At 32.3% G+C, this 27,928-nt stretch overlaps 2 protein-coding genes across 5 annotated transcripts in view; one reads left to right on the forward strand and one right to left on the reverse strand.

Annotated features, from left to right (window-relative positions):
- The window catches only part of LOC119634319 (prolyl 4-hydroxylase subunit alpha-1), a 128,716-nt gene that overhangs the window by 49,956 nt on the left and 50,832 nt on the right, over nt 1-27,928 (forward strand). The window lies entirely within an intron of this gene.
- On the reverse strand, nt 451-23,990 carry LOC119634315 (calcium-binding mitochondrial carrier protein Aralar1). 4 transcript variants are annotated; one of them, XM_038028378.1, is made up of 13 exons: nt 23,570-23,990; nt 7,227-7,379; nt 4,936-5,098; nt 4,770-4,861; nt 4,479-4,673; nt 4,176-4,399; nt 3,872-3,904; nt 2,934-3,100; nt 2,018-2,136; nt 1,779-1,949; nt 1,463-1,698; nt 1,187-1,389; nt 451-1,079 (listed from the first exon to the last, which is right to left on the reverse strand). In XM_038028378.1, the coding sequence occupies exons 1-13, from the start codon at nt 23,624-23,626 to the stop codon at nt 775-777; spliced, it is 2,118 nt and encodes a 705-aa protein (XP_037884306.1). In that variant the 5' UTR covers nt 23,627-23,990; the 3' UTR covers nt 451-774. The 4 variants fall into 4 exon arrangements, with proteins under 4 accessions (XP_037884306.1, XP_037884309.1, XP_037884307.1 ...); XM_038028381.1 differs by lacking the exon at nt 23,570-23,990 and adding an exon at nt 17,655-17,758; XM_038028379.1 differs by lacking the exon at nt 23,570-23,990 and adding an exon at nt 8,415-8,730.

Below are 27,928 nucleotides of genomic sequence, written 5' to 3' on the forward strand. Positions count from 1 at the left end.
TATAATTTGCATTTGTATTGCACTTAGATATTATTGAAGTGATTTTGTTTTTTTTTTTTTTTTTTTTTATATCTTAATATTAGCTTTTTGGTTTATTATTATTTGCTTTTGCTTTAAAATAAAATTGGAAAAAATCCATCATTTCACGATTTATTGTTTTTGTTTTTGCAACTTCACAGGCTATCATCGTATTTTAATTTAATTTTAATAAGTTTTTTATTTGTTTTTTATAAGAAATTATGCAATTAATTAAATTAAGTTTTTATTTAATTTTATATATGGTTTTTTTTTTTTTGTTTTTTATAGTAAATTTAATTATTTTTAGTTGCATCGACAGTTGATAACAGTTTACTATTGTTGTTTTTATTTTTATATATCATTGGAGTTTAATATAATTCATCTAGCAAAAAATATATGTATGTATGTTTGTATGTATGTTTTTTTTATATGTATGTATGTATGTATGTATGTATGTATGTATGTTTGTATTTATGTATGTATGCGTATATACGTATTATCTTTGAATTAACCTGTTTTTAGATTCATTTACTTTCAATTCTTTACTTCTTATCTTTACATAATTATTAGATGTAATTATAAATTTTCACTATAATGATTATTTTTTACTTCTTAATTGCATTTAAGAAAATAGAATTTAAACTTAAAAGTCTGGCATTATTTATATATATATATATATATATTTATTGGATAGATGTACAGGCTGGTTTTGTGATGTTATGATGTTATAGTTTTTTAATAGAGGCTTCGATATCATCATGAGGTTTTCTTTGAACCCGTCGATGATGATTCAATAGTGTGTTGTTGATGGCGAGATTGAAAGCGTGGCAAAAAGAGACCAAATTTCGATTCGATGCCATTGAGTAAAGGTACTGCAGCCCGATAGCCACCAATGTGATCAGCATTAAGGCGTATATCGTTGAGCGTATCGATAGATTTGGATTTGTGCACTTCGGAGCCAGTGGGATGAGAACCGCCAAAATCAACGTAAAATAAACGTTGCAGCAATTCATAGGTAACTAATGTAACACCAAATTGTGGTGATGAACGGAAGACACGTGCTATGGATTTATATGTATATATATATATACATGATCATGAAAAAAAATCATGCAAAAAAACTGAATTATATGCTGATAAGATGAGATTATATTTAGTTTAAAATTACCAGCTGTTCCTTTCCAGAAGGCTCGCGGCCCTTCTTCAGCCATAATTTTTTTAGTAGCATCCCATACACCAGTGTAGGTAGTTTGACCAGTTCTAGCTACTACTTGTAAACGAGTTTTAATCACGTCAGCCGGTGTAACCAACGAGGCAGCCGGTACACCGGCTATTGCACCAGCAGCCAACAAAGTCAACGGATGATTATATCTAAAATATAAAAGAAATAAAATTTATTTATATTTTTGAAAAAAAAAAAAAAAATCTCCTTGAAGTGTTATACCCGTCTTCGTCAGCAAATAAAGCTTTTGTATGAGCGTATGTGGGAAAATAAATGGCAGAGAATGGTACATCACGCAGCAGACAAGCTCGGGCACCTTTGTACAAACCAAATAGACCCAAATCGCGAACAACCGCTAAGGCACGAACTTTAGCACCGCCTGCTATCTCACCAGCTACCTGCAGACGTATCTTAACAATTTCTAAGGGATTGGTGAAGACCACTTGCGAAGCACCAGCCTATATGCATAACAACAATAATAATAATAACATTTTAAGGAATTTTTTCTCTCTCTTTTTTTTTTTTTTGCAAAACTTACGCAACCACCTGCTAGAACTTCAGCCCAAACAGGTATAGTTCCCTGTTTGTCGGATAATTTATCACGCACCAAATCATTTACTGTTAACTTAATGGCTTTTTCCGGCGCCACGCCCATTAGCTGTGGTAAAAGTCCACGATATAAACCCAAAAAACCTTCGTGACGAATAACCTTGAATATTAAACATAATCTATATTACATATAAACATATAAAAGAAAGATTGGAGAGGAGAACCAACTTTTTTAAAACAATCCCAAGAATTTCTATAAGCCACTTCTCCAATATAGGAACCTGTTCGCTGATTTTGCATGCGGGTCTTTACCAAATCAATGGGATAAACAACTGTGGCACCAACGGCTAAAAAGGAAATTTTGCAAAACGTAATGAAATAAAAATTTCAATAAACTTTTCTTTTAAAAAGGATGGATGCATAAAAAAAATTGTGGTGCGATGAAAAATCTTCCGCCCAAGAAGATATTTTGAAATCAATTTTGTATAGTTTACGCAACTTGTGCTACAAGACTGTATTATGTTTGTACGGATATATCAAACACTTGGAAGGATTTGAAATAGACTATCCTTTCTTATACCGGCCAATTGAGAAAGTGAGTTTGCTGGGTCTATCTAAGCTTTTCTGTCTGTCTGTTCATGTTGCATTCTTGTGTTCAATCTACAGATATCGATTTTAGAGATGTTTTGATGGAGTTTGGTACACCAATGTATTTCAGCCCAACGACGAACGGTATGGACGGTATGTGTCTGATCGGACCAATTTTTCAATCACTTCCCATATACGGCCTTATATTGAAAGGTGCTTCCGTGTATAACTGTATTAGACAAAAAGGTGCAGGTTATTTTAAAGTGGGCCATGCCCCATTATAGTACTTTTACTTCTAAAATTTTTTTTTGATTTTTAAAAAATTTTCTAATTTTAATATTTATTTGAAAGAGTTTTCAAATAACCTTTGAAAATCAAAGAAACTTTATAGTATTGACTTTTTCAGTACTTTGGGTAACAACTGGTCTGAATATCCATTTCTTTTGGTTGTGGGTATGAAAATATCAGAATATATTTGATGGAGAGTTCATGATATTAAGTCTCGAAACTCAACATTTTGTGATATTGATTGAAAAATTAAGACATATTTACTTACCGCCCGCCATTGAGCCCAATGTAAATCGATAAGTGCTCTCCAAAATTTGTATAAATGCTGAACGATCAGCTGGACTTTCCACTGCTCTGATTTCCGCTAATCTAGTGGTGATATGCTTTGTGTAATGTTCCGGAGCGATATTATTCAAATCGCTATAAACTACTCGTCTAAAAATTTGGAGATATGGAAATTATTTTATAAAACTCTTAGATATAAATTATTTATATAAATAATTGTATCTATGGGATGATGTTTGGCAAAACATTTCAAAAGGAGTTTTGATTTGATATTTTTATAAAGCAAAGGCATTGAATTACAGAATCAAAAACAAATTTGCCAAGCCGAAGAGCTTTAAGCTGTTACATTCGCCTTGGCGCGAATTTCGAATACCCATCGTCTTGAGAATAAATGTACAAAACTTGTCTTGTTAAAAACAGTCTTCGTTGTGTTCATAGTTTGCTTATGGTAATGTTTACTGTGACATATATTTTAACTTCACTTTATGTTTATTTATTTATTTTCTATATATTTTGTAAATCGATCATATGCTCTCCTGTATTAAAAAACTTTACCGCACTTGAGATTTGCACCCGCGACCACTGAGTTATTAGTAGGCTAAGGGACTAATCATGCGGATAACCACTGTACATTTTAAAAGATTGTTTTTAATTTATTATATTAAAATATTTTAATATAAATAAATTATGACAAGATCATGTCTAATTTCTCAACTTGATCTCTGGAATTGAAGCCAGAAGAAAACGGACAAACGGACTGACATTCTTAAATTGAAAGAAAGCCTTATGCTGATCGGGCGATTTGCGAATCAAATTTCAATTCTCTGACAGTGGGTATATGAGCATATATATATATATATATATATATATATATATATATGTATGTGTATATATCTCTAGCAATGATGTAGTTACACTTGCCTATTTGCTTCAAACTTTTTACGTCTCCACCAACTAGTTGGTTATTTTTATATTAAAAAAAAAAAACAAATAATTTCAACATGAGATTTTTTATAAAATTTAGTTTAAATTTAAAAAAAAAAAAAAAAAAAAAAACAAAAAAACAAAAGTAGATATGAAAAAAATTTAATAAAAATAGTTAAGTCAATTAAACAATTTTTGATAATATTTATATATACATATGTATGTTATAAACGAATTAGAAGATTTTACTTGTAATTGAGATTTTTATGTTTAAAGAATCTTTGCAATTCGAATGACTTACCCGGTATGATGTAAAGCTCCTGTTAACTGAAATAAAATATCAATTTCTAATGGTGTAATTTGACTCATAGTTTGAGCAGCATATAATAGTTCATCTTTGGTAACAGGTTCTGTGCGATTACCTTGTGTGGCATGCAAGTAGATGCGCTTAATCAATTCCATGTTATTTAGTAATGATGTGAAAGCCATAAAATATGGAAAACTAACTTTGTGACCCTCAGTTATCTAAAACAAAATGTTATCTTAACGTCATCACGTCATGTTACATTACGTTACAAAATTTTCAATATTCAATTTTACATACCGCTACTAAATTGTCTTTAACATCGGCGGTAAGTAAATGCCTTTTAACATTAACCATAATATCATGAAAATCTAATGGAGATATATATCCAGAACCGGCTGGATCTTTAGTTCGGAATGCTTCCATAGCGTATTCCTCATGGAAATCATGAAGTAATTGAGTAAATTCCGCGTAATTGATCAAGCGTTGTTTTTTCTACAAATGCCGTAATTGCGTAAATTATGCAAAATGTCATTAAAGAATTTAAAAATAAAATTTTATTTTGCATATTTCATAAAAAGGTATAATTACCTCACCAAAATATCGTTTAATAAATGGACTGTCTAATCTGAAGGGTAATTTCGAATGTAATTCAGTTTTTTGTACGATTTCAGCAAAATTATCTAAAATTTATTAAATTGAAATGAATTTTATTTTCGTTAATTTTTTTTGCTCGCATAATAATCGGTCCGCTTACCATAGGATACTGTGCCATTGCCTTGGCGATCAAATAATTGAAAAGCAGTTTTATACAAAGCGTCTGGTGTACATAATAAACCTTCGAAAGCTTGAAATTCTGCAAATGAAATAAGTCCATCTTTACTGGTATCAGCAATGCCGGCTAATAAACGCACTGATTCCTAAGAAAGTAAACGATTTAATATAAAAAAAAAAAAAAAACAAATCCAATTATCGCATAAATTCTTTAATTTATAAGTAAATAATCGATCGGACTTATCGGAAAAGCAGGCGAACCAAGCAATCTATTTCGATCGTAACATAGCATTCTCATTTCTTGGCAAGTAAAAAACAATGTTGTTTAGAAGAAGAACACGATAATAGTGAACAGGTGCGGAACAACTTTTATTATATTAATAGTTCTCGATAAAATTAAACGAAATAATGACATATCGCAGTGGAAATGAATAATGATTCATGACATACTTAATTTACAATATGTCCAAAGAGATAAGAAGTACATGTTATTATATATGTGATAAGGAAAATGGCAGAAATTAAAAATACTCCAATACATTTGGAAAACTCATTAAAATAATTTAAGCAAGAAAAATTTCTAACTGGAATTTCCTTAATACGTTGTCATTGTCATTTAGACGAGATATTGCCCAGATCTTGTGCAGCAAGTTCTCTATGCAGTTTGTACGAATGTTTACAACATGTAGAAGTATTTGAGATAAATCTACCTTTTGATTGAGATTTTATCTGTCTGTCTGTCTGTTTGTCTATCACACTGTTCATCTTGTTTTCTTGTATTCAAGTTACAGGCCACAATTTTTGTGATATAGTGTCTAGGGTGTTACGCTGTTGAAAATGCTTCAAATCGGGTCACTTTTTCTACGATTTCCCACATAATGACCTATTTTGAAAAGTCATGGTATGAATTACTGTAGGTTGATGTTGTGTATTTGAGAGTTGGCCACGGCCCGATATAGTGTTTACACTTGTTTTACATACAGATTTTTGACATATGAATGGGCATCCAAGTCCTCATTAATGGTTTTGAGTAAATCGCATAAATAATACGTTCAGATAAAATGAAATGCCTTTCTCTCTCTCTCTGCCGATTGGAGAAAACAGCTTAACATTAAGAACAGTATTCATTAATATTACATTTAATCACAACTTATTCTTGCATAAATACACAAATAATCGAAAAATTTCAGTCTAATCAATTCGTTCAGATCTTGACATTAAAGTAATAATTTGTGTGTTATTTGTATACCCTACATCACTTGTTGCCGAAGGGTATATTAAATTTTTGCGGACATATGTAACACACATAAGGACTTGAGAGAGATCCAACTTTTATTAAAATCTTGCCTATCCGTCTTTCTGATTGCTCGTCTGATGTTCGTCCATGTGTTCTTGTGTTCAATCTATAATTAATAATTTTCGAAATATTTTGATGAAATTTGATACACTGATAGTTCCAATCGATTCATTTTTTCGATGACAGTACATTATAATGTAATTTTCCACATTTCGCGACAAAAATCGCTTAGTGTTACTGTTGGGTGGGACAATTTTTTTAAAATCCTTTTTCACATAAAAATTAACCTTATCGAATTTGGACCGCGTAGGTCTATTCTCTGCAATCCCAACCTATATAGGGATTTCAATGAAAAATATGCCGTAATATGTCAAAATGGTCTAATAATTTAATTTAAAAATTGGTCCATAGCAATTTTATCTTAATCTTGATTTGGATCACTTTGGTCTATTGTTTAGACTGAACGAAATCTGGTGACTTGCATTGAAAGTAAGCCTTTGTGACAAAGCCAATTTTGTGGTTGGTTGTAACGAAGAGGAGAGCAATTGGAAAACTGGAAAATCCTTGATAATTCTATTCGCCAATATGAGGGCTTTCTTTAAAAGTAAACATTTAGATAAAATTAATGCATAATTTTCCCTATAGTGTCAAGAAAGCAGTGTGTACTGTGACTGTATTAAGTGAAGTTGTGTAAAGTATTTAGAAGCCGGCGTTGCCCGACTCTAGCATTCTTACGAGTTATTTTTTGTTTTTACTTGTTTGTCATAACAACATTTAAATAGTGCGTACAACAAGTTATAGCTGTTGTTCGTCATCAAATACAAAGGTTTTCAAGTTCATGGAAAGCAAAAATTGATAAGGCATAACTGATTTTATCAATATTGCCGATCCCAATAGCAATAATTTTTTTTTTATTTCCTTTTATTTATTTTTTTTTTGTTCGCATGTAGAAAAAAAAAAAACTTTAAATTACTTACATCATTAAATGCAGCATCTGTGAATAGTCCCAAGAATTTTCTTACAAAATCTTCGCTAGTCATAAAGTATTCGCCATTCTTCTGATATGAAGCGTACTTAAGGAAGACTTCACGCAATTTATCGGTGCTCGCACGTTTTAAGAACGAGGGTCCCTTTAATTAAACAGTAAAATTTTAATTACATGAAATACGATAGAATATGAGAGATGGAAAGACGGACAGTCAAACAAAAGAGGTGAGAACGAAAACTACAAATATTTATAAAAAAAAAAAAAAAAACATAAAGAATTACCAAGATACGTAATATTTTCTATACGAAAAGACAACAAAAATTACAACAAGGTCATAGCAACATGTGCTTCATAAAGAGCAACTGCGAGAGTAAAAGAGAACACAGCGAGAATAACTTTGAATTTTTTTTTTTTTTCCCCCGTATAAGTAAACCCTTTTTATACCAAAGCAAGACATTGATATTTTTTTGGCGCCTTGCAATAAAATTCGTCTCTCCTATGACAACCACAACAACAATAAACCTGAATACTGCCGGCAAATAAACTTTAATTAAATTTTTCTTTTTATATTCGTCTCCTGGTGAATGGGAGGAAGGTTTACATTTATTTTATAAAACCATCGAGATAATAAATAAATAATAATTTTGTCATGACTTTATAAAATCTACAAATATTCCCTGCTTCAACTCTGCGGATGGATATGCGAAAATATTTTGCTCAAAACAAAATATAATGTAACGTGATTACCTGTATTTACCTGCAGATGACGATAGAGAGAGAGAGAGAGAGAAAAAGAGAGGAAAGGTTCTAACACAAATAAATAGCGCCTAGTTGACCTATTTCTGTTGACAATGTGGACGACGAAGCTATGGAAAATTTGAATCTGATGAAATATAGCGCGTTTCCTCCATCATATATATCTAGAGATAACGAAGAGTAAAAAGAGTGAAATGCAGAGAATGAGAGGAAAGATTCTAATATAATAATGAATAGCACATAGTTGCCCTCATTCTATGGGACAATATGGACGAAGCTATTAAATGTTTGAATCTGATGAGATTGCGCATTTCCAAAGCAATGGTTACAAATTTAATGTACCCTACGCAGGGGGCGGGCTAAGAGAAAGGAAAAGTTTATAAAAATGTGTTTTTTTTTTTTTTTTAAATAAGCCACCTACACTTTGAGCTCGTTTAACTTGTAATATCTGCATGATAACAACACTTGTAGGGAATTAAAACCAAAAAAAATATATTTTTTCTTTAAATTCGCTTATGTTAAAAACGAATCGCGTGTTTTCGCTTATCAATTGATATTTTAAAGCTAAAGGTTATACATGCACAGCACGCCTTCTTCACGTCTGATATGCACACGCGTTTATAATGAACTAACAATGCCTTAGCTAACTAAACTCATGGTTATGTTAATGACGACAAGTTAGTGGTGTATAAAATATATTCGAACATTCTTCTCTGGGAATCATGTAGATAGCATTATTATGCGAGAATGCTTAATAATCATCAAATGTGAGCGAATGCAAACATATGGACATAGAGAGAGAGAGAGAGAGAGAGAGAGAGAGTTATTGGACAAAAAAAAGACGAACTTTAAATACCGTACGTCGCACACTCACTTGAAACCAAAGACATATATATTTCTTTAAAAATAAATGCATTTTTAACACAGTTTCGTCGTGTATCAATATCAAGCTGCAAGTCCTTTCATACATTTTCGGAAACTATACGATCATAAGAATTTCAGATGATCGCTCACAGTTGTAAAAGGGACTATTATAGCATGAGAGAGAGAGAGAGACAGAGAGAGAAAAAATCGGAACGGTGGCGATCGATATGCGCAGTCATTACTTCTTTCAGCGTCCAAAAAACGCCATTTTTTGAAATTAACTTAAAAGTGAAGCCATTGGAAAAATAATTCGTTGCGATCGTTCTTAGTAACATTAGTGGTTATACCCTATATTTGAGATAAACTTACCTTTTTTTATACCTATCGATTAAGATGCATTCACTTCAGCTTGTCTGTCCGTCTGTCCGTCTATCTGTTTGCCTATCTTGTTTCCTTGTGTTCAACCTACTGATCGGAAGCATGAACACTCTTGAAAATGATTCATATCTGGCCAATTTATCGATCAATTTCCATATAAAGCATATATTTTGAAAAGCTGCCGCATCAAGAACGATAAGATGGTGTAGGTACGGTTACCACCTATATATGGATTGTTTGAAAGAAATTTAATTCTAGTTCAAGTCGTACAAAACATAGAAGCTATAGATTTACTCCCTTGATGATTCTGCGTACGCTATTGATGCGCCAAGGTGTTGATTAAGTGTAAGAAAGCAAGCGAAAACTCTAAAAGATTCTCTAGAAGAGAATATTAGTTGAATGCACTCTCCAATGTGGGTATCGTACACATTAACTTCGAGAAACTAAATATGAGAAATATTAACTCAACATCGATTACGTTCTTTAAATTGTTGCGTAATGATAGAGAGCTAGCCTTTATGATTCACGTTTTAAATTTTAATTTGTTTTGACAAGTGATTCGCAGAATGCTTGAGTTGTGATAATAAGACATCAGTTTATGGTTTTTTCTCGTTACTTGTTGGAATACTATTCGGTGTTCTAGTAGGTTTACTTGAAGACATAATTAATAATTTTCTAATTAATACAAGCAGGCGTTATGAATGATGTAACAATACTTGGTATAAAGCATCGCGCAACGGAGAATAAAATCTCTCAATGTTGTCATGAAAAAATATTTTTTTTTCTTTACTTCCTCGAAATAAGAGTGGAAGTAACGTTCGTAAACTGCCCGCTAAATTTGATTATTTTGTTCGAATGCTCAAAGTCTTCTCCATAAAATAGTAGGTAAAAATCTGACGATAGCTGTTACAGGCGATTTTAAACGATCATGCTTTAAATAATTAAAATAAGGACAAAGGAATTGTAGAGGAATTGCACTGTTTCCACTCTAAATACAAAACTGGAGTAATTCACGTGGGGGACGTGAAGGTAGTCCAGCAAGATAGAGCGCATTTTTTAAGCGTTGTGGCTTTCCTAAGCTAGGCTTTATAGCGAAGTAAAGGAAGAGCAAATAATATTTAAAAAAATATTAGGAATAGGAGGCAAACACACATGAAACGGACGAAGCCTTTAACAAAGCAAAGTTAGTGTTTACTAACTTTCATGTACAGGTTTACTACAAGCACTGAGCGAATGTTATACCAAAATTCAGTTATATTACGTAACACTAGATTTTAGATTCATTTTGAAAAATCCTAAAAAAAACTATCATAAAACACTAACTTTATTACTAAATCATTGACTTATCATTGCCAAAATTGCAACAAATATGCCGTCCCTATGTACATAAGACACTAAGTTAATTGTAAAAAATGTGCATTTATTCATTTTGCATATATTGCATGGAATTTTAAAATCCATCCGAAAAATGTTATGTCATTACTATATCCCGAGTTTATCATTCCCCATAGCAATATCTGTCGTTCAATGATCAATTACTTTAGCATGGACGCGAACCAGGTATAATGATAGCACACCTTTTGGTTACGTTGGTTAGTGGGCTAACTTCATGCCAGCACTAATTCTATGTATTCATTAAAATTTGTTAAAAAATGTATTTCATAAACAAATGTGTCAAAGCAAACAAATCGTAGTCATCATAAAAAATTTCTATAATTTACATAGGCATGTGTAACATTTTATACCTACTAATATACTAAAGATGTACTCACTTAAATATAAACGCAAACATATGAACCCAGCATATCGTTAGTATATGCGACGACGACGACGACGACGACGACGACGACGACGACGACGCGTTGTAAAGAAGGCATATAGAAACAAGAACAAGAATAATAACAACAACAACAACAAGAAGCACATCTACTTATAAAACATGAACTTGAATTATACTGCTCATGCTTTTCAAAATCAACATGTGTGTATGAATGCGCCTTTAAATGCATGACAATTTATAAAAATGTTCACATTGTATGTGATGTGCTATGAAGAATGAAACGACAAGAACCACAACAACAACAACAACAACAAGAGATATACTAGTTACATTCTGCATTTGTTATAAATTCAAAACTGTGTGCATACATGCATATATTTGTGTTTAAGTGCAGACACAAAAATAGCAGGAAACGAATGCTTAATGGCAACTGTAGCGTTTTGAATAATACCGTTAAAGCTTTTATGAGTATTTTGACAGGTAAATTTGTGAGATCTGCATGGATAGGCCAATCTCTCGGAATGAAACACTTTCGGAAGCGGTTTTTTCCTTATAAACTCAAAAAACAAAAAAAAAACGTAAGATTATCGCCTTATTTTGCGAAAAAATAAAAAGCGCAGCAATTAACCCAAAATAGCACTGTAGAGGCGTTTCTACTATTAATGCCTATTTGTTGTTGCCAGCGTTGTATGTATACATAATTGCAATAAGACGGTAGGACAGACGGACATATCGTGGGCAAAGCTGTATGCATTTAATCATTAGAGACCACCTGCTGCAAACAGTTACTGCCGGTACGCCCGGTACGCTTTTTAGCATTTTCCGTTTAATGACGCACCAAGTACAAAGCAAACGTGTCGCTTATTAATCAGATCATCTGTACTAGAAACTGACGGCTTTCGTAATTCTTTCTCTTTTTGTGCCTGCATTTGTAATATGTGTACGTTGCGTGTCGTAATTTGCTTTCTGGTTCCCATTGCAGCTAAGCGCTACAATAAATAGATTTTCATTTTCTGTCTGTCGGTGTGTACGTGTGTATGTGTGTGTGTGTGTGTGTGTATGCTTCTTGCATATTTAACAGTTTTGTTTGCCCCCTCTTTGAAGGTCGTTGCTAGATAGTATGTTTTCTTTTTCTCATTTGCGATTGCACACGAGTACAATTTAATTAATTCGAAAATTAACTAAAATCTATTAAGCAGAGAGAGAAAGAAAAACCTTCAAGGGCTTAAGTATTCTAAGAGCAAGTTAGCTAAGCAAAGATGTTTTTTTTTTGATTTCTATAACGAGTAACTTTTTTTGAATGCCTTTAAAGGTAAGGCCATAACATCTATCATATCAATCAGCAGTCACGAGGGAATCCCTTCACAGATATTACCCTTAATTAGTGTAATTATGAAATTGTTGTGAAATGAATATTTTGTTTTTGGCCATGAGGCTAAAGAGACAAAGATATGTATTATGGCATTGTGATCGCTCAGAGGTCACAAGGCAAAATAATGTTTATTCCGGATATCGTCGTTGTTTTGATTTTGATATTTAGAAGGAATTGCGATCATAAGGAAAAAGTTATTAAGTCTTGCAAACCATCTAAAAGGAAGTGCCTTGTCACCTATGATGTCTCAGCGATGTTGCTCAGGATACAGCTAAAGGCCTTAAAGAATTGTTACGAAAACTTTCTTCGATCGAATTGAAGCCGAACAATTGTGTTGTCGTGATAAATAAAATCCGTGATAGGTAAAGGTGACTATTATCCATAATTGAAAATTTGCAAACAAAGTTAGTCTTAAGCCTTCGAAAATGTTACAAATACTATCGACATAGGTATAAATTTTATCTAAAACTTTTTCAATCCAGTTAGTTAGCTCCTCATGTGACGGCCTCTATTGTTTTAGTGACACTTTTGGGGATATTCACCTAATGTGCATAAATCATTTTAATGATTTAGCTCTTCTTCGACATCTTGGATGTGACCCGTCATTATTACCCGGTTATTTTTATTTTGGCCCAAAAAAAAAAAAAATGTCTGATATCATGTTTTCCTCATATAGGATAGTCTTTAAGACTTTGCTATAGCAAGCAACCGAAGGGTGTTCGAACAACATCTAAAACATGGCGCTGCCAATATGCTCACTCAGCCGCAGCCAATTCCAAAGTCTTCAAGATGGCGGGCTACAAGGTGAACATATCGTTTCTGTTTGTACTGTAACATTTAAAAAACAAAGCAGTTACCCGCTTCGAAAGGTCTGCTTTCCTACCTACAACATTTTTACATAGGCTGAATGTGTTCAGATTCTTTCCTATAGTCATACCTCAGTCATTACCTCACCAACTATACGGCATAGGTAATATAAACTTGTGAGAAAACGCGAGAAGATTTCTCGAGTGCTCACACGCCTAGCAAATGATGATAAATGATATAATAGAATCCGCAAAAGATTTTCAAGCCTTTCCCCACTAACAATACAATCAAGTGTGTTGGGTTGTTACGTTTCTTAGCAAAAGTGTATTAGGATCCTTCTCCTCTATATTAAACATATATCGGGCATATGTGAACGCAGGAATGTAAACGTACGTCTTCATTTGTTTATAAGCTTCAGTAGATGACTTTGCCGGTAGCAATTTTCATATTTTCTTGACACGGCCGCTATTATTCTCTGCACAGTTGTCCTTATTTAATTGGATGAAGACATTAAAATACATAACGTGGCGCACAGCATTACATCGCACTAGATCGCATCGTTTCATATCATTTCACCCATTCGCATTGCTTGCACATATACATCCTGCTACCCACCCCCCACCCCACCCACATCCCTGTCACGTAAAAATAGAACAAACAAAAAAAAAATCATTTTCACATTTGACTTCTTTGACGCGGCATGCCGGCACAGGGCAATGTTAAATTGATGAATAAACGAAGTGAAAGAAGATAAGTAAATAAAAATACGTTTTTTAAACACATTTTTACAGAAGCATTCATTGTTTATTCATATTTTACTTTTTTTTTTTTTTTTTTTTTTTTTTTTTTTGAATAATTACGTTCATAAGAGGACGATAATATTGTTGTTATTCTCGTATTAATGAAATAATAATTGTTAACAGTTTTTGTTTTGTTTTTATGTTTTTAAAATTTTTTTTTTTTTTCTAACGAAAATATTTTTTATTTTTCATTCTTCATTTCCGCTTTTAATTAATTGCAGAACGTCAGCTTGTAATGTTTACAAAAAAAATCTCTTTGATGTATAGGGGTTGGGTTGTTTGTTGTCAAATATGTTGGATCAACGCTAAAGTATACGCAACGCCTCATTTTTTTCCTAAATACGATTACATGGTGACCATTTTCTGTCTAGGATAATAATACGGTCTCTTCTGAAGAGAATACCACGGACTTTTAATCAACAAGATGAATTAAAAGCGGCCAAAAGAGACAATGTGCCTGGGCCTGTGCCATTACGGTGCACACGCTCAGGCTATCGATGCGAGGAGTAAGAAATAAAATTCTTACGATATTAACCATACAAACGGGACTTGAGACCTTGTGAATTGTTTGTCTTGCATCGGAAAAAGTAAAAATCGGTTTAGAAAGAGCACTTGGGAAGTAGGGAATTGCTTCTATATGAAACGTCCTCGAAAGGGGACGAAAGAGTAACTTTGCGTTAACAAAGAACGGAGGTTAGAGAAACATAAATCGATTTTAATTGTAGATGCAAGTCTTATCCTATTATCTATACTACTCTGATTATTATAATACTTGATCAGAGTAGCGGTGGGGGCCTCACAAAGTCTTTCGATACTGTCGATAAGTCTTCGACTGCTAACCGTATGTGCTGAACGAAACAAAATTTGCGAAACTGACATTCTCTACATTCAAGGCATAGATCCCAAACAATGTAGATTTGTGCGTTATCAACAATTACTTAAAGTATAAACAAAATTATTTGTTTTGAACAAATTTTGATTAATCGTCACTTCATTTATGTAAAGTGAAAAAACAAAAATAATAATCATCATCTAATTGTGCTATAGTTTGTAAGGGATCATTGTAAATACTTTTCCCCTGTTTAAGTGTTTATTCAAATTATTGCAACCGAATTAAGATCACTTTTTTTGTAAGCGTCATGGAAGAAGTTTCACCGAAAATATATAAACTTGGTTTAACGTTCCATCTAACTTTTGAATATTGCAAATTTAAAAATGCGAATGCAAAGAGGCACGGAAAGGATATGGAAATGAGTTTTAATCTATCAAAGATTTCTACCAACTGCCTTAGCAGAGCCCTGTAAACGTCTAGTTAGTAGGTCAAAATCAATATCAGATTGGATTTGGAGGTATGCTCGGTCCAAGTTAGCAAACGGTTTGTTAGGCCGTTTACAGAGCTCTGTTAAGAGAGTTGGTAAGTGTCTTTGCTAACTTAAATGAAATCTATCTTCACAGCCTTAAGCAAAGTTGTATTTTAAAATATTCCATGGAGATCGTATGAAATGTTCGATCTGTTCAGCCATTTCTATTTAAATATTCCCGTTTTTTTCGCGATATTTCATTTAAAAAGTCGATTTTTTGAATTTAAACCTATTTTTTTTTTCCATTTGAAGCACTTAACTATCGATAAATAACTTTTAAAGTTAAAATGTTGCTTCTTCTTTAATTTAATTGAAGCTATAGTGTGCCTTTGATTCGCCTTAAAATCTATGTAAATCTGAGGTAGAAAATCTATCAGTTGTTAGGTGCTTGTTATCAACTCATATAATCACTTTTAACAAATTTACAGACGATCGCATGTGTGGAATTCTTTATAAAATTACTATCAGCCTCATGCATATGTTGAGGCTAGAGATAATATAATAGAAGCCAGAAGAAGGGTATAAGTATGCGTGAGCATACGTAGATTGACTGAAAAATCTCCGGCCTGAACATGAAAACGGCTTCACTTGTCCAAATCCAAAATGCAAAATTGCGAGGCGGAATTTTAGTTTTATTTGTATTAAAACATGTTTGCTTCAGCTTAGTTACCGATGTGTCTACCGGCAAACACATCGATTAAGTCAACTAAATGTTAGTAGACGTAAGTTAAATTATTGCTAGATAGATAGCTAAGGCTGGGAAGACGGTTGTTACATGCTGCATGGCGGATGACTGCACGTTGGGAGCAGGGCATTACTCAATGGAGAACAAAAATATCGAATAGCCTAGAGCCGCGATGGCAAAGTCGCATAAATGAAAGTTCAATTCCTTGCCACACTTACCATATCCTCGAGACTATTACCTCTTGACAGATCTCAAAAAGAATGCATGCGAAAGTGAAAAGATTTGCATGAAGTGATCAGGTCTTTGTGGGAACTAAGAATCGTTTTGATGCTCTTGACAAAATCATTCTGAAAAAAACCACCACCGATATGTTAGAAATCCGTTGGATTGATTGTATCGTCATCACTTCTAAAAGAGTCCGGGTTGATAAATGAAGAATACCTTTCTATTTCCAAGTCTAAGAAACTTTTCAGCCATCCCTCGTACACATTTATCTCCAGCGCAGGCTTTACAGATTATATGATATCAATATTGAACTTAAATTTTTTTATTCAAAAAAGTATTAAGTTAAACTGTTAGGTGTGTGCATACACGTTGCAGTTCATCAATATTGGTTTTGACCCTTGAAAGTATCGTAGATATAGTATCATCTGTGTTAGTGGCTTTTTCCAATCCTCAAAGCACTTCAGATATGGGCTTTCTGGTATGGTCTTCAGCTCTTCCAGCGTTATACAGTCTTCGCTTAATCGTTACAAAATCCCGTCCTATAATGGGTTTTTCAGTTTTTCGGAGGAGGAAAAAGCCGTAGTCGTATATACTTTGTAAGTTTTTTTTTTTTTTTTTTTTTTTTTTTTTTTGTTAAATAAATTTAAGACCATATTATCATACTTTTATATATATTGCGAAAATATGTTCTTTTCACTTTAGGGAAATAATTTATATTTTGTGGCGAAAAGGCGAAACTAGCTTGCATGAAAAGCATACAGAAGAAGATAGAAATTTTATATGAAATGGAAAAGTGTTGGAGTGTTGGAGTGACTTATCAGACCTATAGATATTAATACTAAGGAGGAATACATAGCTTAATCGAATTTCAATCGATTTTTCCAGGGACAATGATGTTTCTTAAAATTTAATTATGACGACTTTCACGTGAACAAAGCAGGAAAATGTACTCGTGTCAGTCCCTCTTAGAGAGAAAAATATGTAAGCTAAAAAGTGGAATTTGGTGAAAGCATTTAACTAAATTCTTTAATTGACGTAAAACGTTTCATATCGAAAAATTTGTTTTTCATTTTTCTGCTATAGTTAGCTATAGTTTTATTACTGCTTCAGATCGTTGTCTTATCAAGCGAAGCAATTTTGATAATTGATTAAGTAAAACATATAGAAAGCTTTATTCATTTTCGAGCCGATGAGATTCTAAAAAAAAAAAAGAACTTTCAGGTCATAAATTTACTGCATTACAGGAACAATTACGATTCGTTTGATGCACAACTTGAAGAGACGATACAATTTTACGACTTCCGTCCGACGTATTCGAGAGATGAAACAAATCACATAACCCTTTGCAAACAAAGTGCTTAAGGACTTTCCTTTCCTGAGAATACATACCTCTAGAATATCCTTATCTGGCATAATAGTTTGGTAATATATTCAAAAGGTTTATAAACGAAACAAAAAAAAAAAAAACACAAAAAAGCACTTATTTTAATGAACACTTGTGATTTTCTTGGAAAAATCCAATATTTAATTATATATAGTATAATATATTTCTTTGCACAAACTTTTTTTTTTTTTGTTTTTATAATTTTTTCGCCTCTTTTATAAAATCAATTTAGTATGAAATTGAAAAGCTGTTCTTCATTTTATTGAAACAAACAGAACTTCTCACACATCGTAAACGCATGCGATAGTGTTGAATGATTGAAATATTGAATGTAATATAATAACGATTCTATTTTCTTAAGAAGAAAAATCTTTTCATAAACACGTCTCGTTCGTAGAGCGTCTATTTAAAAACTGCTGTGTATTGCTTTAATTCTTGGCTGATCACCAGTTGAAAAAACAAATATATATATATATATATATATATATATATATATATATATATACGTATGTATTATAATATAAATCTCTGCGAAATTATTCTATTAACTTTACCGGTTGGTTGATTAGCTCTCTTAGAAATTGTCTTTATGTAAATCATTACAATATATTGTTTTGTTTATTTGTTTATAAACATTTCCGAATACAGCGTGGAGCGGGTAAAATTAGCCAACACATGCATTTAAGGGAATTTTCTATATACATATACATATATATATATATATATATACATATATATATATGTGTGTGTGAGAATATGCGCCTATTCGTGTCAATATAATTTTCAAAAACATATATAAAACAAGTGAAAACGCTCCCTATTAAATACCCTACGCCACTTTGTTTAAGGCACCTACCTATTCGTAGAATGATCATTCAAAATGACTAGTGGTTCGATCCGAATCATTATCAATAACATATCAAAATGTTTCAAAGTTTGCGAGCTATAGATCGATTTAGAAGTACCGCGTGTCCTTCTACGTGCTGCGTGCACAAACTTAATAAGCCCTTGTACCACAAGTGATGTAGTGAGTGACAAACGATAAAAATGTCAGCAGTAAAAAGGGTAACCGTAGGTACCTTTGCTAGTTAAATTCGAATTTATCTTCATGCCTTTCAGTAAAATGACCTTCAAGGGCAGATAATAAACGATCTGCGATAATAAATAAAGAGTTTTCGAAAACAATTCACACATGAATGAAAAACAAAGACAAAATAATCGCGGAAGTATTTACGGAAATTGAAAGGGAAGTTTTTCCACTTTGTTCTTTAAGAAAAGGAAAAATAAACAAAGTCCTCATAGGCGAAGAAAGGGCTGTCTTTATATATGCTGCTTCCCTAAAGTACGTCTACTCTAAGTACATTGTATTCGTATGAGAACTTTTGTGCTATACTTGAATATAAAAGATAAATCAAGGCAATGTGTAACGTCTTATATTGAAATCCAGTACAGTGTTATACAAGTGACACCTGTATGCATATCTTAGGTTGTCTCTATTTCATTTAATTTTTATCCGCTTTCCTTGAAAGTACTTCAAATCTTTCTCAAAAAGATTAATTCTTAGATTAGCTAACAAAATTAATTCGTTACCGAGTTTGATTTGATAACTGTCTCTCTAATGAGTACATAACTGAGCAATTACCTTCGGTCAAATATGCGAAAAGAGGAAAATGGAAGCAAAAAGTAAAAACAGATAGTAGAATAGCAAACAAGAGCAATAAAAATAGAAAAGGGGAAGCGGAAGTACTTGCCCAGCTCAGTTGCATTTTGCTTTTTGTTTGTCTTTTGTTTAGCCGCTTAACAAATTTTATAAGAAACAATTAAAATAGAAAGGAAAACAATAAAAATTTGCTGAGTACATTTTATTCACTATTTAAGATAATCATGCCTTAAGAACGAATGAATTTGGAAACTAAAACAAAAACTTGTGAATTTCTCATTTCGTTATACCCATCATCGAGAGTTGTTGGGTATATTCATTTTTGGAACGACCGAGCGAGAAGAAAGCTTCAGAGACCCCATAAAGTGTATATATATATATATATATATATATAGATATTCTTGATCAGTATCAAATTCGAAATCAATTTAATCAATCTCCGTCTATCCGTCCGCATGGGTGATACTGTAGTATCTATACAAAAGTTGGAAAAATTTCCCGCGCTTGCACGATATTATAGCATATCATATTTTAATTTTTATTCACAATATCTTCGTAACGCGTAGAAGCAAACTTCAAAAACCCGAGTTTATGAGAGCATTTAGATGTTGTTGTATTGATCGAAATTACTAAGTTAAAGAGGAACGTTTTGTAAATAAATTGAAAAAGAGAACTAAGATGGATGCTCCGATTGATGGAAAGGAAAATAAGAACCCATCGTGCACGATTGTACTGAAGAGCAATCCTTTGACTTTGTATTGTTTTGTTATATGGACAAATCTTACCATAACCGGAATGATCTGTTGTGGTCGACCATGTCCCAAAGTCCCGAGCTTTAGGATTCTTACGACTCCAGTCACCTTGTTCGGTTTAGAGCACCATATTGCGCTATGACTTGTTCACCAAAACAGATTCTGTAGATGACCGAGTATTCACATATGATATAAGGGGGAAATCTACTCGTCTTATCCTTGGGCATGGTTAAAATCTACGCAATTTGCAATGTAATAGAATATTTACGAATCCGTTCCTTTAACATGACAGATGGGTTTCTATTGAGTCAATTTACCTCAGAATGAATTCGTACAGAGTAAAAGTGTTTCGAGAACTTTCGAAAATGAAATGTTTTTTCTTTAGAGTAATTCATTTAAATTAATTACAATGCAGGCAACTGATTTCCGTTTTCGTTAAATCCTCCTTTTATTAAACTCCTTTTTCATAAACTCCTTTCCATAGCATAATGAACGGAAAACTTTTTCAAGTTAGATCCTGAACCCGGTATTGTTGATAATTTTGTTACCTTCTAAGGTTTTAAAGTAATCCCACAATTTTCATGAGCGTTTCTCGCCCGCATAACTTTGCATCTTACTTTTTTTACGTTTCACTGAAGAACTTCCTTTTTATTGATGATCATATTAATTTAAAGTTTGATTATCTTATTTTCATCCCGTTTTTTAATCTTAAAGCATTTGAATTTTAAAAGATTCTTTTTCTGGACATTGAGTGTGGCGTATGAGTAATATTAATTAATTGTATTTTTTCAAGCGTTTAAAAGGATTTTCATGTATGTTTAAAAGGGCTTAAATACAATGGCCATAAATAGTAGTAACGTATCAAAAAAAAAAAAAAACCTCGTGTAAGTGAGTATTAAGGCATTGTGTGCTCCCCAAATGAAGTCTTTGCCATTCAACTAAATGTATTAATGCACAAAAATGCGATAAAAAATTTTTGCGTACAAAAATTATTTATCATATTTGAAAGATAAATGAACGTAAAAGAAATAAGGGGCGTGCAACACAGGTGTGGACTGTTATGCCAACTTCATGTTCGCCAGCTTAGTATATATGTATATAAACTAAATCAGATTAGAATAAAGCAAACGTATGCCTACGCTAACATAATAAGTTGTGATAAAAATTTCCCCAACACTTTTTTTGAAAACAATATTTCGAAAAAACAAAGTTACAGTGTTATACTTGGCAAAGGTCGACTCTCCACAACGCATCGCCTAATGCAAAACCTTCATCACTTTTCGTTGTAAAACATCAAAAAGTGTATTTTATCGCCCTAGAAAAACTTGGATTTCGTGAGAATCGCTATATCGGGAGGTATAAGAAAAATAAGCGTATCTTTGTGTGTTATGTTTGATAGGAATAAATCGATAGAATTCATTTTTTCCAACTTTCATCTCCCGAGCCTGAATGTCAATTGAGCAGATATTACTAAAATTACTCGAAAATAGTGATCTATAAGGGTGAACACAACAGTACAATCGATACTTAAATCGATACTGATAATCATTCTAAATCGATTAGTGTACTACTATCTCAAACTGTTGTAGAAATAATTAATTCACCCTTACCACAAATGGTGTAGGGTATAAAAATAGCAAAAGTAAGCTTCATACATTTGGTCTTGCTGGCGCACTCACGTTTCTTTAATTTCTTTTTTTTTTTTTTTTTTTTTTTTTTTTGTAATAAACAAGTTTTGTTTGGATATTTTAAACATTATTTCTCAATAACCTTGACTTGGCTACGTCTGTTTGAATGTCGTGGTGTTTTGCACGCTTCTGCCTTTTATTTTCCACATTTATTGCTTTAGTCATTTCTAGTAAGTTGGTTTGACAACGCCATAAAAACATTCGCCATGACATTGCTACACGTTGTATGTCTTAGAGCATGCGGCTTCTAAAATAGTGACACTTTAACTAAAGTCATGGACGAAACATTCTTTTGCAAATAGTTTTGCCATTTGTTGTTACACAATTTTTGCTCTATGCTTTCCTCAATTGCGCTCATCTATGGTTCGTTTGTTTATAAGGCTTTTTTTTTTTCTCAATTAATTTGAGACAATTTGTAATTATTATGGCAATATTTACGGTTTGTTAATAGCATAATAACTTTTTAATTAAATCTTTGATTCGATGTACTTTTAATATAACGACAGTTTTTCTTTTCTAATTTTTCACTACACGTTACCCTTGTCATAATTGCATTAAAGATGCTTTTCAGTGCTTAACAATTATGGTTAGCAAAAATTTGCGCCCATAATTATCAGCATCATAGTCCACATCATGGGATTTGATGTGCGGTTGTAAAGGCATTTGACGAAAATTATTTCACGGACGCCGTGATACAGATTCACTGTAGCAAATCATATATTAAGCTGCTGCTAAACTAAGGGAGAAAATTTCCAGATCACGCAAAGGTTTAGTCGATTTTATCAAGTGTCGGATATTTAAGAGGCTAACACGATTTGAGTAACTTCTAGGCTGTTTGCATTTACTGGATATCTGCGACATGCTCGAGAATATCGAACTTTTGAAATTTATATATATTCTCCTCTTCTTCTAATCTCTCTATCTATATCTTTCTCTTACCACTCTTTCCCTGCCTTTCTCTCTCTCTCTCTCTTTCTTGCTGCCTTTGTCTCTGCATTTATCTCTCTTTCTCGGTCTATTTTATTTGCGTATTCATGTCAAGCCTTTTACGGTTAATTATATTTTCGTTAATAAAAATTAAGATCGATCCTCAATGGGAAATAGAAAGGCTTTTGCTTTTAGTTTGTTTAGAGTAAATGATATTCGGCTAGGCATTCCATTCATTATGCTTTACTTTAGTGCGTTGCTTTTTCCTCAGCACAATATTTGAGAGATTAATCTTTCTTTTAATAGTAACATCACTTAGTTGTGTACCGTTTGATGGATACAAAGAAAGAAAAACAAAAAACAGACAAGTGATATAGGGTGTAATGATACTACACTATATATTATATAGATTATAATGAATAAATTTATAAAATAAAGCAGCAAGAAGAAGAATTATATTCAACGACGACAGAATCTTTTACACCCATCGCCCTGTAGAATCATCTAAGGAATGCACGTGCCAAATTTTTATCGTTGTATTTGTTGCACGTTCTAAGTGATAAGAAAAAAATTCTCTCTTCAATATATTCTCAGTTTACATTGGCCTATGAGTATGAAAGATTTTTTTTAATATTTTTGGCAAATTTGAAGCCAATGTCTTCACTTCACATTCACCAAAGACCTTACCGACCGACAGTCAAATGGGCAGACGCTTATGCTTAGATCGTTTCAAAAATTTAATATGAATAGTGAAGCGTTTTGACAAAGCGAATATGCCACCAACTTTCCAGTGGTTTCGGGTATTAAAACTAAAATAGCCTACGAAAAAGTTTTTATTACTTTTTTCGTCAGATATGAATGGAATGATGCGAGAAGGATCTTTTGTTACTTACATCTTGACATTGAACTGGTTTTAGTATCCAATCAATGGTATGAAACTTATTAAACATTATAACACGAAATTTATATAGTTTTGTTATTGCTGTTGTTTTTGCAATTGTTGTTTGTTACAGCCACTCACACAAACAAATTGTGTCTTCGAATACGCCTACAGGCACAACAGCAAAAGATAAACACACACTTTCATAGAAACAGTTAGAATACCACGTGAAGAATTTAGTCCCGGCTTTCTATCAATTTAGAAAACGCTTAAACGCACTCATGGACAATGGCAAACAGCATAACGGTTAAAAGATTTTCGAACCGTTTTGGATGTCTGGAGAAAAATCTCCAGAACTCTGAGAGTGAGAACCTTGAAAACTTTGTTCCACTTGTGGCTCTTTAACTTAAATTTGTGAAAGAATCTTTAAACTTTACTGTGTACGATGATATATATAAACATATATATATATATATATATATATACATATATATATATATACATATATTTTTATAGATAAACTTTAATTATTATTAATATTTTTTATTGTTATTGATTTACTGTAACTTTTCTAGGTGCGGATTTGTTTCCTTTCTTCTTTTTTTTTTTTTCTTCTACTACTTTTTACACACTTACGTACATACAGTATATACTGTAAATATATTTTTACGGACTTGGCTTGAAAATCGATTAATTTTTTGAGTTTTATTTCTTATATGATTTTTTTTTTTTTTTTGTTCAAAACTTTCTTTTAAATAAATAAGAATTTTTTTTTTTTTTTTTTAATTTTAATAATTTTTCGAATTTATTCTTTGGAGTGAATATTTTTCATTTATACTTGGTGAACTTTTTATGTGTGTATTTATTTATTCACCAAAATGCTGAAAAAATCGACAGCCGTTTAGCGTTTTACGTTCTGCAACATATGAAAAACCACGAAGAACTGAATAAACAGCAAAATTGTGTGCAAAATTGAAAATGTCGATAGATAACTGGAAGGTAATGTTGCTTCTGACCGTCTATCGCTATGCAGAGAATATCTTTTCTTCAACTATTTTGTGATGTTTTGCTAAAAACACACTAACGAGCAAAACGTTTATTAAACGTAAATTAAACTCTGCGCAATTTTACCTAATAACGACATTTAACTTTTCCTTGGCAACTTTACAAACATCAGGGAAATTTTATAGTTTTTTCCCCAAAACGCGACATATGTTCATTTATGATTAATACTACACTTTGAATTGTTCAGCCTATTTACCGGTAAATAACGAGTTAAGCAAGAAGAATATCGGCTTCGTCTTGATTAATACAGATTTGATGGGAATTCCAATTGAATGCCATTACCGCGCGCTCACAAGATAGCAGCTGATATTTTCCTTTATTAGTTTATACGCGTGTATTCGTAGCAAATTTTTGTGTGCATCAAATTTAGTAATAAGTTAATAGTGTAATATAAGATTTTCTCATCAGCTAACAGATTACTCCATTGATCTTTTTCTGGATTTTCATTATTTGTAATCAGGTCTTGTGACACCGATTTGCAATAAATGTGTGACTGGATTGGCCTTAAAATGCGACTTTTCGTATAAAAGCCTAACAAGGTCTTTATTTATCATTGTTTGCATTTTAAAACTATTTCCAAGCATTAGCTCAATATAATGTTAATATTTTCATAGCAGATTTCCTAGAGGTGAGCCGACTTTCTTCCAAAATGTTTTCTCAAATCTTGTTATATTATCTAAAAAAGTATTAATCACTTCTTTGCCCCAGTGTACGTCAATTTCTTTCATATATTTTACCACTGTTTGTTAACTTAAGTGTTACTCTCCGGCATTTAGGAAAAGGAGAAATTAAATGAGAGCGAGAAATCTCGAAAAGAGTTAATCATATTGACTTTGATTTAATAACTGAGAGAGAAACTAATATACCATAGTTTACACTAAGCTCTGCACACTTGTAGGCGTAAAATCCATATGTCAATATATATCGTTTACCAATTTCACTTTTATGCCTTAAGACGATTTTATAAATATATGTTTCTTAAAAATGTTTCCAAAACAGAATCCATTTGGTTATAACCTAGATTGGATTAGGTACATTGTTAATACTTATATCGTTTTTGGACATATCCGCTAAGTGATCATATGAATACATGAAATGAATGAATGAATGCATATGAAAAAATTCTTTGAAGAATCCTAAGAATCCGAATTGACATATATAAAAGAATTAATATTTAGTTAAAAATCTTTTTGTAAATTACTGTTACAGTCGGAATGGCTTCCACTTCGATGCCTTTTTAACATTAAACTGAGTATTAGTTTATTTCTTCTAATTTAAAGCTCGTAGCACACTTTAAAACTTCTTATCAACTCTGTCTTATTCAAAAGTCTATATACGCCAGCATATATCGGATGCAGAAGTTTGAAACCAGAGCCATTGCTTTCACCTCTACCATTATGCCTTTATCTTAGAAAGAAATTAAATGATTATTGTTCAGATTCTGTTATGAAAATGCATGCAACAAACATAAAAATTGACTATCAATGCATACAACAATCTATGTATTCAACAATATGTAAAAAGCAACCATTTTCTATTTTAACATTTGCTTTTATGCCATGCATGTGCATGCTTTGTATTTAGCTCTTTATCTCGCTACCTGCCTAGTTTTTGCAACTTTTTCCGACTGCGATATTTTGCAACCCTGCCAAGTTAAGCGGGAGTGAAAGAAAAGGTCCTTTTCTTTTATAACATTCGAAGGACTATCTTCTTTGATCGAAGCGAAAGTTGACATTGCTTCACGTAAAGCTTGTGCCTCCGTTTCATTAAGAAGCACGTCAGAAATAAGCCGTCATTTCTTTTAATTTTATCTGTAATTATACAAAATTCTGTATATATGTATATATATATATATATATATATTATATTGTTTGTACAGGTGTACGTTAAAGCTAGAATCGATCTATTACACCGATGATTCTGAACCGAGCTAAGGTTGTGAGTCCGTCTGATATCGACGAATGAAATTGAAAATAGTACGCATCAATCCATTTTTGGGACTACTCGCCAAATAATGCCTTATTTCGAAAAACAATGGAAATTTTCAAAAATTTTTTCACAAAACTCGATATAGTACTCCGGCATTCACAATTGATAAAAAAAATTTTGATACGGCTGGGAGAATTTTTTAAACTCCTTCTCACCTAATCGAAACTGCACTTCTACATGGTAAAAAGGTATAATTTTTAATATTCCACGATGGCCATTGGTTCATATTAGTAAGTTGACAAAGATATGAACCTTTCCGAATTTCGAATACATAGACCTTTTTTTTTGGATTCCATCGCATGTAAGAATTTATATGGCAAAGTAACCTAATTGCCAATGTTTTAAAAGCACTATGTGGATCTAACATGCGTCTTTTTGTTGGATCGCACTCCATGTAGTGTAAACCCTTCAGCAAAAGCTTTAATTTTTGATTAACTTTATGATGAACATTGGTGCACAGTAGAAATTTAACAAGAAAAAAATTTGGTAAGAACAATAGATTACATAAATCTCTTTTTTAGACCTTAAAATGTAGGGGGATTACTTGAAGGGCTAGCCTATATATAGAGAAAAAGTCTAATGTCAAATTTTCTGTGACAAGAACTAAAAAATAGTAAATTTATTGGAACGAAAATTAATTTTGTTAAATTTAGATCACGCCTTATGATGGCTTGGGCATCCTCCAATATGCGGCTTCTTTTTTTCTGGGTGTATTATTAACAAACTAACTGAACAACAGTATTAGGAAAAATGGTGTAGAATATCTAATCGTCTAAAGGCATTGCCAGACTGTAATAATCTTTTTACTTGTTTATTCCGATTTTTTAAATATATTTTAAAATAGAATTAAAAACATCTACAGCCCCTGTGAACACACTGACATTTAATAAAATACTTCATAATTACAATGCATAGATTTAATTTAATTTACGTAAGATTTTACGAGATTGCAACAAATCAGCATAGGCTGGCCGAAGACGCCTGCAGTTTGCATTTAGCATTGACCATAGTGTAAACACAGAAACTGAAGACACTTTCAACTTTATCCAAAGCATGTAGCTTTTCTGTATGCCTTACCTTGTTAGTCAGGGGTCTTTGCAGGGGTCTTCCAGGGGTCTGTAAACCATTGCGATCGAGATAATTGGGTTTCAGAGACTCACTCTAAGTCGATTATAATAATTTTCCAGTTACTTAAATGAATAAATGTATATATATTTTATTTTATTAATTTTTATAATTAAGTAACTAGATAATTATTATATTGGAAGAACAGTGAGTCTCTGAAACCCAATTATCTCGATCGCAATGGTTTACAGAC

The sequence above is a fragment of the Glossina fuscipes genome, unplaced genomic scaffold, assembly GCF_014805625.2.
Source record: "Glossina fuscipes isolate IAEA_lab_2018 unplaced genomic scaffold, Yale_Gfus_2 3, whole genome shotgun sequence".
Classification (NCBI taxonomy): domain Eukaryota; kingdom Metazoa; phylum Arthropoda; class Insecta; order Diptera; family Glossinidae; genus Glossina; species Glossina fuscipes.